Here is a 13,836-nt window from a genome sequence, read left to right on the forward strand (position 1 = left end):
AAATCTCTTGTGACACCAGGACGTCTTGAGCTTGAAATAAGACAGAGATTTGTGGGAAATTTGTGCCAGGCTGTGTAGTAAGGACTCCGCGAAAGGTATAAAATCATATTAGCCAAAAAAATTGGGGAAATTCCGTCCAGTCGCACCAGTTTTGAAGTGTAAACAGGCACGTCTGTCAACTAGTGGGTGAACAACTACTGGTACTGCATGCAACTGTTTTCCGAGGGAGACTGGAGACACGATTATGGCATCTGCATACGGCTAAATGTATGAGACACTGTTCTCCCCGATGTAACTCCTAAGGAACGCTTACGAGGTTAGTGAAAGCTTAAGATAATTTGTCTTACAGGTCAGAGCTTTGCCTGGACCAAATTTCATTCGATTCTGTTCGAAAATGACGATGCTATGCTGTTTTTTCGCAGGGGGCGTTTCGCGCTCAGGCCAAGCTGTATGCAAATTGATTTGCAAACCCCAAATTGCACGTGACTCTGCAAGCACATGTCGTTGTTTACAACGTCTGAAATGGTGTCGTTGCTGAGCGCATCCATCTTCTCGCAGATTGTTGCGTATAATGTTGCTAATGCTCGCGTGTGTACTTGCAAATTTGCCAAAATGCTCATTTGCTATGAGACTGGCAAATATATTTTTCTACATTCAGTGAAGATTATTTATTAATTTAGAGATTGTATTGTGTAGGTTGAAAAACACTGGCACCTCGCATCATTTCTCAAATTGTTGAAAGTAGATTTTGCACGCCTGGTTAAGGATATTTTTATGACTATATATGGCACCTGGACATGACTTGTTTTTGCACTGTGGAAATCAAAATATATTTTTGATAGCGAGGCCATGCAATCCTGTAAACACTATCCCATGCACTGCAAAAGATTTGTTTTTCATCTTGTTGCTAAAAAATAACTTGCACGATTTAAAGTTGCAAACGTGCAACTTGTCCATGTTGTCATAGAATATTAATTCATTGAATGACACTCCAAATATAGCCATGCAACATCCTAGCTTGCCAAAGACTCGGAAGTATTTTGTTTGAACTAGGATACCATTGTAACCATGCTGCATTCAGAACCTCGGTGGGTCTATTAATCACAGTTGGTGGCTTGTTGTGATGACCTTAAAAGTAGACATATCAGATATATAAGAAATTTAGCAAACTCAAACCTGAGTCACATCCTCATGTCATGGTCATGTGACAGACCTGTATCTCATTGTAATTGGCAAATTTCAATGGTTATATCATGTAGCAAACCGATGATGAAATGTTTGCTTCCCTTTGCCATTATTTACAATAGAATTTAAAGATATTTTTCATGAAACATGAACATCGTACACCCAATATCAATGCACAGTAAATGGGAATTGTTGCTCAATATAGTCTCACTGTTACATGTAGTTCTTTTCATGTCTACATTTATGCTCTAGAGTTCTCTGCAGCTTGTTTTCTATCATTTGCAATCGAAAGAACTGCCTATACAGTAATCCTATGGTATTGCCTATTATTGGAACTACATTCCTTTCCTCCAACTAGGATTAGAAGTGCTATTACAAGCAATAAATTTTGTTTTAAGGGCGCAAAAGGCAGCAGTATGTCACAAAATAGGGACAGTATTGACAAATTGTTTCGGAGGAGCCATGTAATAGTGGTCTCAAAATATCTCAACATTCTCAGAAGGCCAGGAAGTGAATGGATATAATGAACGGAATTAAATTAAAATAACTGATGATTTGTCAGTTTGGTGCTATGACCTCATGGATTCAAAATAGATAGGACAAGGAGTGTTTTTTAATTGATTCTTGACAGAAATGTTGCAGTCTCTTGTATTTATGGCATTTAAATTTTGGAAAGATACAGTGTGTGGGTAAGCCTTTTGTCCAACTTTTATATGTAAGACTATTGATTTCCATTCTGTGTTGCATATGGCTTGTCTTAATCTAGTAGACCAGACAGGTGGACATGTCGTGCATAATGTAATTGGATAATGAAAACACTCTAGTCAAGGTTGCCAAGCCATTTGACTAGTTATAAAAAAAATTCATGGACTGTTGGTCTGGTAATTGAATATGTCTCAACATGCATTTGATATTCTCATTTCAGTATTTTCACATGTGGCTATATTCAGTTTGACAGTTTTACAAATGCAGTGATTGTATAATCTACTTGTAATAGACTTTGACGCTGCATTTAAATTTGTCACTTGCCAACTGTATAATTATATATTTAGCTTACAGTTACTGTATGGTCATCTCATTATCCAAGGTCTTTGTTGACAGACACCAATTATGATTATATGCATGTTAACAGTTTGCTAGTGATAAAATGGCATTATAAAACATGCTACCAATTTAATGAATGGAATCTTTGGGTATAATTTTACCATATATTTATGCAAATCTTGTAGAGTTATCATTGTGAAGCTCTGTTTTGAAATTAAGAGTTAGAGCATTGCCTTGTCTATCAACTATTCCCCATTGCAGGTATGTACCATAAATTATTTTATCAAAGCATTTATCGTTGCATCTACCAGTATGCAGAGAGAAGGGATCTGAATAATTGTAATTTGCATGTTTCAGCGAGCTGGTCAACATGAATACCCCAGTGGTGGCTCAGAAGAAACAAAACTAAATGAATTAACGTTCCCTTTAAGCCAATCATGTAATTGACTGAAAGTTTACAGAACTTTCAATCACTTACATGATGAGCTTCAAGCTTCGATCTTTTAGAATTGCCTTATCACATTTCCATTGCACCAATATACAAAGTACATGTTAATAGAGTGAATCATCTTATTTGATATCAGTTTGTATTTCAATATTAGCTAATTACTTGGCATGCAAGTTGATTTTTCTATCTGATCAGGACATCCTGACATTCCTTCATAAACAGATTATTGTTCACTGAATAAACAGTGTACTGTGCTCTCCTCTGGATATGACGTGATGGGAGTACGGGTTCTTCAGAACAGTCAAAGGTAGGGGAATCTATCCCAGGGATCAAGTTTGTTCTAGCCTGTAAGAGGATTATGGTGTCATTGCCTTTTGTTTCCCATGGAAATTGTAATCTAGTATTAAGTAAATTTCCTGGCAAGACAATCTGACACCTGAACCATGCCTTTAACAGGTATGATTTTAAGCTCAGGTTTAACAGATAATATTCTAATTTCAGGTCAAATACGTATGATTCTGGGCTGGGTTTCTAAATAGAGTGTTAGCTGTTATGAACCTTCTAGAATACCCTTAGGATATTTACGAGGTATTTGTTACTCCTCAGAAGGTCATGTAAGGGTAAGGAGTGACCATTGTTTACTTGTTTATCCTCACCATAGGAAATTTTTATTTACTTATGATGATTTCAGTTTTTCCATTTTATCAAGTTCACCTTATCAAAACAGGCAAGTGTCTGGCTTTTTAACATTTCATTCACTTGTGCCATGCACCAAACTGGTCAAACAATATTTATTTAGCTTTAAGATGGTCTTTCTTTTTAGGAATGTAAGGTCAAAGTTGAAGACATTGTTCTGAACAATGGACATACAGGGTTATTGTTATATGCTTCTGTTGTGATACTGCTGCTACGAAGGTCATGGTGTCATACTTTGATGTTTGCTGCTTGATCTGAACAAGCCTACAAAGGTGTTTATCAATAAGGACATATGTTGGTTTATGAATCATGGACAGAAATCCATGATAAATCTCACGTAGGTAGGTTCCAAAGTACAAAAGTGACATAATATACTACCAGCCCAGTACATAAAACACCACCAGCCCAATACACAAAATTCCTGATTTTTTTTTACACCTGTAATGATATTTATTGTTCATGACAATTTTGGATTTTCACTAGTGACATATTTGCCCAGCTTTGGCCTTAATTCATTCAGGATGGACAAAGTGGGTGTGGCTCAGACAATAGTTTCCTGTTTTCATATAACATCATAATACAACCTTGATAACGTTCAAATGAAACTTATATGTAAGTCCCATTCAATATGAATTCAATATTGAATTTCAAAGTATGCAATCAGTCCTCATTCCACCAGCATTTACCCTAAAACTGTGTTTATACACTTTATTTTCATTGTCACATGGTATTTTTTTAAAAATTAACTATCCCGTTTGTGTACACACACACACACACACACACACCACACACACACACACACACATACCCATACATGTATGTAAATCATTGAAGGAATTTCAAAAAACAACAACAAAAGAAAAGCCTGTAGATAGACAAAAGTCATACTAGGTCAGCTGACCTCTTTACCTCATGTTTCCTGTGTACAGTTGTAGCTACAAGCACTTGAGCTGTCAGTGTTACCACTTGAGTGTGGAAATTGAACAATATACGAGAAAAGTTTTATGCCATTGTGATTTATCTTGCTCTCAAGACAATATGAAAATAAAAAAATACAAAAGTATTCAGTGTTATTACTGTGAATGCAGATTCACTCATTGGTGAATTTAACATGATGTTGTGAATACATGCTTCATTGTTGACAGTATCTGTGAGGAGCCATTTTTCAAAATTTGACCAACTTGGCCCTATTTAATTAGGCAAGAATACTGGGAGATGTATGAATGAATGTCTCATTCAATTGTTTGCCAAAGGTAGGATAAGTTATAAATCAAATGTGTTTTTAAACAGTTGTTTCCCATGGGCTGGCCTAAGTATGGGATGTTTCAGTCTTATAACATCCTGCAGACCCATGACCTGCTGATGATTACGATAAGTGTTCTTTGTATATTACCATTAAATTATCATTTAATCTCTTCTTTAATCATATAGCTGATATCATAATGGAACAAACACAGATACTTCTGTCTGATAGCAATATCTGACAGGTTAACTCAAAGGGTTTGTTGTAACGATCTCCTGAACAAAGCTTGCTGTTTGTGTCCCACAATTTTCTCTGTTCTTTCTTTTTGAGTTAAAGATAATACTCTGTCTATCCATGCATCAATGTGCACAGCCGGGCTTATATCTCAGAATGCAAACACCTTGAGCAATATCAGATCTTGATTGGTGACATGATCCAATATGGCTGTCCAGCAGTCATTTTGTTTCAAAATAAGTCTGTCAAATGTTGCCACACAGTTATTAATGTTTAAAACTCAAAGGGTAATTTTGGAAGCAAATTACCAAAGCTAATCTAGTAGTTAACAAATATACTACAGCTGTACCCCTCTATCAAAACCTTTTCCAGCATGTTAGTGACTATTTATTACTAGTAACAGCTAAAGAAGAATTTTTTGATGAGTGTCTTTGTAATCGATGCAACTTGTTTTCTACTTTACAGAGAGCAAGGTTTCCTATTTTGATTTTGCAAATCACATTTCTGTTGTTGGGTATAGTGGTATTTATAGTGTCAGTATCGTCATCTTCAAAGTTATTTATATGTAAGTTGATGACAATTAATAGTAGGATTTTCACAGTGAAGTCTAAAACCCGGATGTGTGATATTCATTAGCATTTATATCAAAGAATATTATTAGACCTTGCCATGTGCGAATTTAGCTCAAAACACTTCTGCCAAAGGCGTTTGCTGTTCAAAACCACTTCGCAAAACGTTTTAGGTAATGGAAATGTGAGCGATACATTGTTTTGAAATAAAAAGATCAATTTACTTTGGGTGGCTTAAAAAAGTTTGCGGAAGGTGAAAGTTTATTTGGCAAGAAACACTTTACTTTTCTCTCTCATGTTGTGCAGTGAAAGCAAAATATGTTTATACTTCCGTAACTTTCAGTAATATCAGTTTCTGTTTCATCTGCTGTTACCAATAAGTATGTTTAGAAACATGACTATAGCCAGCTCAATCATATTCATGGACCAGTTTTGAATATTGGCACAAATTTGTTGCACAACATTTAACACACAAATTTGTTGCACAACATTTAACACACATTCAGTTGAGTCTGCTCAGATGTGAAGAGTTATGTGTGGTCACCAGTTCATGGCATGGCATTACAGGTATTCAACACCAACACTAATTACCTGTAATCATTCTTGGTTAAATTAAGAATGTATATGTACATGTGTCTGTTATTTGAAGCCCATCATTAAATTTGTATGTGTTATATGCCGTATTATATCATAATTATTTTGACTCGCACTTGTACTGTTCCCCCGTTTCCAGGTGGTGTAGCTTGATCCGAGGGGAAAATATTAGCAGTATGATATGTGACTAACATCTAAGGAGTGAATCAGCCTAAGTAAATGTCAGAGTGTTGATCTGTCAACAGCAAAACAGGCATTAGTTTCATTCTGTAATGTTACTGAATTATCATATCTTTGTTGTTGTTATATCATCAAGGATGTGTGTTTTTGATTCACCAGTGTGCTTTGCTCTGTTCAAATGTGGTGAACAGACATGATTGTAATTTACAAGAACACAAGTCTATGATATTACATCTCAAAATTTATGTGAAACACTCCGTGAACTCTCATTTCCTACTCCAGTAAAGTATACACATAAATTCAAATTTGGATCAGTGGTCTCCCAAAAGTTGATCTTGATATGAAATCAGTATCAGAAACTATTTGCTATGTATTTCAAAATAAATGATTTATCCCCTGCGCCCTGTGTCATTTGAAACCTTTGACCTTCTATAGAAAACAATGAGGTCAGGCAACCAAACTTTTGCTGAAATTACAATATTCATAAGTTGGATGAGATTATCACACAACCATAGTCACCCTTTCATGTTTGCGATGTTATTTTTAAGTTCAAAAGACCCTAATTGCTGGTATATTTTTGATTATGCTGAGGCTTCATGGCTGCCTTTTTAATCTGCAGGTATGCTTCATCATGTGCTACATCATGTAGTTTATTGTATACATAAATGGCACTTACAATCCATCAGAACTGCCATGATAGGTTGAAATCTTTACAAGATCAAAGAAACTCTAAATCATAACCTCAAGTCAGCCAATATTTTAAACCTCTCAGTGTTACAACTTGGACAGGTGTTATTCTGTATTTCATCTGTGTCAGAGTACTTCCACATGGTTGTACCAGTGTACCTGTAGAATTTAGCTGTGGCAGGATTTAGGTAACAAAGTGCAGTGTCATGATGAATCTCTCAGAGTATGCCCAGTAGAATGCTACTATTTTCAGTGTGAGCAAATCCAGCCACAAGAGATGCAGGACTTCACTGTGTCACTGTATCAGTGTTTGTTTAGTACTGGTATCATGTGGTTTGCGAGTGCATCAATCACGCAGGAAAAGAAATACATTGCTTGTGTGTTGAAAAGAATGGCTTTTGGATAACCAAACTTCAAGTTGACAGACCATTTAATTCACCTAGTGCATGCCTGGGGAAAACTGAATACAGAGACCACTGGTAAATGTATATGCTTTTTCAAACTTTATTCATATTTTAACAAGTGTACATGTAGGTATGGGAGTTTGCCATTCCGGTCACAAAGGTGATTCCGATCTCAAAGGTGATTTAGGTCAGTGTGGTGCTGACTAGTACATGAATTTTGTGAGAGTTGATCCTGACTCCTACTAAGAATGCACATTTTGTGCAATCTTTTTTTTCTTGCATATTTGTTATTGGTATGTGTGTTATGTATAATCTATGATGTTGTTGTTTCTCTGGTCATAAACCTTATACCTTTTAAAAATTGCCTCTGCATGTTCCTGCTTGAACTACCCTACAGGCTAATTAGGTAGTCAACAAGCCAGGCTGTTGTTGTCAGCAAGATAAGCACAAAGGCCGTGATTCCTTCAGAGGTGTATGTTAGCCACGTCTTGGGCCAAAAGGAGACCATTTTCAATCAATGAACCACTCTACCATTGTCACTTATAGAATGTAATGTGATAGGGGTGTCACACTCCAGTAAATACCGATGAAAAGAGTCAGTCGTGAACATTCTTATCTTGGATACCCGTTTACATTTGTGTTATATTTCCTATGAAAAAACATAAGCCATAATTCATGATTTGGTTTTCAAGGCCCAGATATCTGTTTACCTATGCACCTTGTCTTCCAAACCAAAAAACCTTTTCTTCCATTTTCTAAATGTCATTGCAGTCTTACTGTATAATTATTCACAGCCAAAAAGTAAAAACAAAATACGAAAATGGTAAAACATAAAATATTGCTACTTTACTTGCTTTGATATTTATTACATATATTTCTAGGCATGCCCTTATTAAGATTTATGCAGAGTAGCATGAACTTTGAATGGATGAAATTTTGAAAACCTACTCTTTAATTTTCTTAAAATATCTCAGAAATCATGAAGCCAATAACTGGGAACTTTGGTGATTAGGTTCTCAATGACGACCTCTTTCAGGTTTGTTCAAGGTTCATTCAAATAATAATGAAAATTGCACATGTAAATTTTTTAGGCAAAGTCTTTTATCGTTACACAACAACAACCACTCTTCCAATAGCTTTCAATGCTGGTCGGATACAGGATAAGGTCTTTCAAATCTGTTCAAATGATAGCAAAATCCAAATAGCGAAATATTTAAAGTTTTGGAATCACTTTTTCAAAGTTTTGCAAATATATTAAATTTGAGTATATGAAATACCCTATATAGGTGGCAAATGCTTCGCGTCTGACCAAGTGGGAACAAAATGTCACATCATATTTTTTTAATTTTTTCAAGCGTAAAATTGAAAAGCAGTTTTTTCTGAGAGTTTGATGATTCAAAAGATGCTTTATGGTAGAAATGAAAAACTCATCCCTTACATATTTAAAAAAATTGAAGATAACAACAAAAGTTCATTTCTGAAATGGATTTTTGGCAACAATTCTTCATTCTTCAGAGCAATAATTATGACAAACATGCCACTGCCTTTACCTAATACATGCTCTTCTACTTCTGATTTCTTCAGGTTTCAACATATAAAAACTCTTCTGGTGACAAAATCCAAAACAACTCTCTGTAGAAGTAAGTTTGATAAAGTAATAAGAGATCCTAGCGTGTGCAATACTGGTCTTCACATTTAAAAAAATACAAAACAAAAACACGTAGAGCTGCAAGATGCCATTCCGTGAGAAAAAGAAAGTAAAAATTGCTGAAGATGAAATGCAAGAACTTCAAAAGTTGGACCCAAGGCCAGCCCCTCAACAAGGTATGGGAAGGTCTGCCAGCGTGGTTCCAAAGGTAAGCGTCATTTTTTAATGGTAAACAAATGCTGCATATACATGTATCAGCATAATGATGGTTGCTCTTTATCTCGAAATATTGATTAATAGAAGTAAAAAAATAATTTAATCAGTTGCATGTCATTGCACCTGGTATGGTTAGACTCCTCTCGTTGTGTCTACCAGGATAGAAATATCAAAGTATTACACCTGGTATGGCTAGACTCCTCTCGTTATGTCTACCAGGATAGAAATATCAAAGTATTACACCTGGTATGGCTAGACTCCTCTCGTTGTGTCAACAGGATAGAAATATCAAAGTATTACACCTGGTATGTTTAGACTCCTCTCGTTATGTCTACCAGGATAGAAATATCAAAGTATTGCACCTGGTATGGTTAGACTCCTCTCGTTGTGTCTACCAGGATAGAAATATCAAAGTATTGCACCTTGTATGGTTAGACTCCTCTCGGTGTGTCTACCAGGATAGAAATATCGAAGTTGTAAACCTATCCTCAGGAGCAAACTTTAAATTGAAGCAAACTTTAATTTATAAAATTATAGCTCCTTGGTTTGAATTTGGTTATTTTCACACTTCATTGGCCATTTTGAACAGTGGAGGTAGAATATCACAGTTTAATTCCTTTTACATGTATTTACTTTACCTACAGGGCCAAGCTACCCCTAGTTAGAACTAGTTTCCACAGGTTTATGGGAAAACTTTACAAAACATCTTCGAAATTTTGGAGTCTGGCATAAATTACACCTAACATATCATTATTGCCAAGTCTTTTGAAGCCATATTTTATAAATGTTGAAGGAGAGCATTCATGCACAGGTCAAATCCTGCCCATCAATTTTAATTAATTAAAAACATGTATGAAAATTCAATATTGGGAATGTGCACAGTTGAGTTTGGTTCTACTTTTTGTGAATTTATGAGATTTAGTGGCAGGTTTATTGGAAGCAGCACAAACAACCAGCTTCCTGTGAAACACAGCAGACCTATGAATCAAAGTCATTATGAATTCAGCAATCTGCTCAAAGTACGAACATTTTAATCCCTCACTCCCATAAAGGTCATATGGGTAATGATAAATCATATCATGCCAAACAGTACAAATTTTTTCTGCCAAAATCAGAAATTTTTGACTTCTGAATTTTGGCATCCAACCATTTAATTTATTGATATCTCCCGTGGTACAGTGTTCACCTCCTGTACAAAATTTTACTTCAGCAAACCATCATAATAAATGCGAGATTCAAGACTATTATTGCTCCTTGTGTAAATACCAGGGGCTTAACTTGTATCTTTCATTCACAGTGCAGTTAAATTTTAGTTCAATCATGTCCACTGATAAAAAGGTATGAGCAACATACAGTATGTCTTGTAAAAGGACTGTGACCCAATAGTGTTGATTAGTATCACCAGTCTTTATGAAAGTGGAATGAAAGCAGAACTCCACATAGACTTTACCCCCTTGAAAATCCTTGAAAGTCTTGGAATTTTAAGCCTTTTTTTAAGTCCTTGAAAATGAAATTGATTCCTGGAAAGTTCCGGAATATTGAAAAGCCACCCATGATTTTCAAAAATGATGAAATGATCAGTCACTATATTCAGTGTTCTCCCCAGGATCAAGCAAAAGCGTAGCGGCTAATTTGCATAATCATTTGCATATCATTAATTTATATTTGCATATGGATATAAGCTTGCACATGCACCCACGCATTCATGTACACTCACAACAAAATGCAATGGTAACACACAAGTATGCAATTTGAACATCATGGAAACTCTTTATTACACTTAAATAAATCATCACAGTATAGTACAGTTGCAATTAAAATAGAAGATTCAAACAGAGCAAAGAGGGCGCTGCATAGTGCACCACGCACTTTGATGGGCTCCGTATTTTTCGGCAAATATTTGAATCCGGACATGTTTTGAAGCATTGACAAGTACTTCCAGTAATTACTAAAACGTTCTTGGTCAGATTGAACGAATATCTATCCGACAATAGACGGAATTTCCTGCCGTGAGCTGAAACTTTTGACCGAAATGGAGAACAAAGAAGAAGATGACGAAAACAATATGGCGGCCCGCACACGTGGAAGGCTAAATTCAAGTAGAGACAGAAAAGGTCAGAGGAGTTCTTCCAATGACAGTAAGTCCAAGTTATGTGACGCCAAAGGGAAAAATAAGCAACCACATGGAATAATACAAGACTCAATATCTATGAAAGGTAAATCCAAAAATGGAGGTCTGGAGAAGATTCCAGGTGACGTAGAACATGTCGACTATGGAGAACTTCAATGTACGTCATGCACTCATACATTCCAAAATGATAAAGACATGTTGCTTCAATGTGAGAGATGTGCCGACTGGTGGTGTATCACTTGCGCTAAAGTAAGTAAGGATGAATATGACCTGTGTTCGAGACCAGACTTCCATTGGTTTTGCCCGGAATGTATAAAACCAGCGATGGAAGCAGTCAAGACAGATAAAATTATTGAAGATAGATGTAGAGATTTTGTGAATAAATTCGAAGATAGACTAGAAGCTGTTGAGAAGGAAGTAGCCAGCAGAGCAACAAAAACACAAGTCAATAAACTGGAAGTTAATATTAAAGAACTAGAAGCGAAAATACTAAAACCAGTAAGCGATATTCAAGAGGCAGGTGATAAAACACAAAATACTAAATCTAACGAGGAAATAGTCAAGGCTGTATGCAGTAACATGAAGGACAGGATCGAAAGACAAAATAATATAGTTATATTCGGTCTTAACCCTTTTCCTGCCGAGCGCCCCTGTCCGTTATCCTGCCAAGTCGGTCAAAACCGGCCCCCTTTTCCGTGTCTACAGAAGATAGGCTCTCCTGCACGCTTTCCTGCCAGGCATTTGGCGGGAAAATACCGCATTTTCGGGGTACGATTACCGACCATATACGTGTTAGACTTCAAAAATTTTTGCATGCCCGTATAGAGGGGCAACCGCTGATGAGGTTGTGTCCAGAAAATGACGAGGTCACGGGCGTTGTTTGCCCCGGGGGACGTGCACTTTTATGCCCTTTTCTAGCTTACTTTTGCGGAAGTAAAGCTCGTTCGCCAGCACGCACGGCCACACCGGGGAAACGTCACCTCTCTCGTGGGTTAGTAGAAGACCCAGGGGTTAGTGCTATGGGTGCGGCAGCACCCTCAAACCTGTCCTGTTTCCCCTGGGTTGTGTCACTTGGCCACGTACTTTGAACGACTTGGAAGAGTCGCACAGTGCAGTCTGCTTTGACGTAGTGTCAACGACATAGCTCCGCCATTGAAGGAAGGCGTGTACGTAGTTTGGCCAGTTCAGTGCACACTTAGCTCGTTAGTGTTACCGTTTCCTAACAGGTTAGTTGTGCAGTTGTTACTAAGGTGCAGTTTTGTACCACCTTAGCTCTGGACAGTGCAACTGCTCTATGCACTAACCCAAACGACAGATGGTTGGTACAACGTCTACGTCGCACGAGCACAGCCTCCGTTGGGCTGTGCCCTCCCACGTGATACAACGCACGTTCATCCATTACTATAGCGTCCTTACGGATCTGCCAAAAACGAAAGTGGGGGTAAAAACAAAACAAACGAAAATATGCGATCATAGATAGTATTTTATTCGGGAATAATTTACATTATGCCGAACAATAAATCTCGGAGTCTGTCTCGACGTCCGAGTGCATGGTCCGTGTTTCAAAAATTACAATCGGGGTGGCAGATCCGTGTTTCAAAAATTATAATAGGGGGAATTGTACAAAATAATCCGTCTAAACAAAACAAACGAAAATATGCGATCCATAGATAGTATTTTATTCGGGAATAATTTACATTATGCCGAATAATAAATCTCAGAGTCTGTCTCGACGTCCGAGTGCATGGTCCGTGTTACAAAGATTACATCGGGGATTGTACAAAATAATCCGTGTTTCAATTTACAATCAGCTGGATCGTAAAGCACAAACAAACGGCACAACCGTGCTCAAAATGTGATCATGGTCCGTGTTAAGAATACTGTCAAGCCACTGTTAGGCGAAGCTGTCCCCTGTCCGTTATTTACGTCGGGTTCTCTTGCTGATGAGTGTCGTCGGGGCTGTGTGAGTAGAGGTCTGCACGCCAATGCTCCTCTTACCTCGTAGCATCATGCGATGATGAAAAGCCGCAAAACACTCGCCCTCGTGAAGATGAACCCCGCACAGACTACATCCTTTGGACGTCTCAGACAGTCATCCGCTCGCAGTGGTCTTACCCTCTCTGCTGCATACTTTACAGCATTTCTGCCGCCCCTCCAAACGGCTGACAACGTGCATCGGCTGATTTTGTGGATTGATGTACGAGGCAAGAGAAACGGTGGCCTCGACCTCTCTCACACTGGGCTGCGATCGCCCACAATAACCGCCAATGAGTTGTTTCCCGACACGCAGATGAAACATCTTATGGGTCAGCTTACTATCAGGGTGTACATGCTTGAAGCATATATATGCATTTACCAGGGCAACATCAATCAGGTAACATGCCAGATATGTCCACCATCTGTGGTTCTTGCGCCCAGTGTGAAAGTACTTGCGCTTCTGGTTGGCTCGGTCGACGCCTCCCATGTACCGGCGATAATTATACAGCGACAGAGGCACTTGTCGCCGCTCGTCTCCCTCCCCCACTGGCACGCACTCCAAGGGTGGATAGACCGTATT

General features: G+C 37.7%; 1 protein-coding gene across 4 annotated transcripts in view; it reads left to right on the forward strand.

Moving 5' to 3' along the window:
• Window positions 1-131: 131 nt before the first annotated feature.
• The window catches only part of LOC139143337 (band 3 anion transport protein-like), a 65,410-nt gene continuing 51,705 nt past the window's right edge, over window positions 132-13,836 (forward strand). For 2 of the 4 annotated variants that reach the window (XM_070713575.1, XM_070713576.1), the window contains exons 1-2: window positions 132-316; window positions 8,869-9,140. In XM_070713575.1, coding sequence (XP_070569676.1) covers window positions 9,018-9,140 — 123 coding nt within the window. In that variant the 5' untranslated portion in view covers window positions 132-316; window positions 8,869-9,017. Of the gene's footprint in view, window positions 317-8,868; window positions 9,141-13,836 lie in introns of those variants that run through there. The other 2 variants (XM_070713572.1, XM_070713573.1) reach the window with 1 other exon arrangement.

Source organism: Ptychodera flava, chromosome 11, assembly GCF_041260155.1.
Source record: "Ptychodera flava strain L36383 chromosome 11, AS_Pfla_20210202, whole genome shotgun sequence".
Lineage (NCBI taxonomy): Eukaryota > Metazoa > Hemichordata > Enteropneusta > Ptychoderidae > Ptychodera > Ptychodera flava.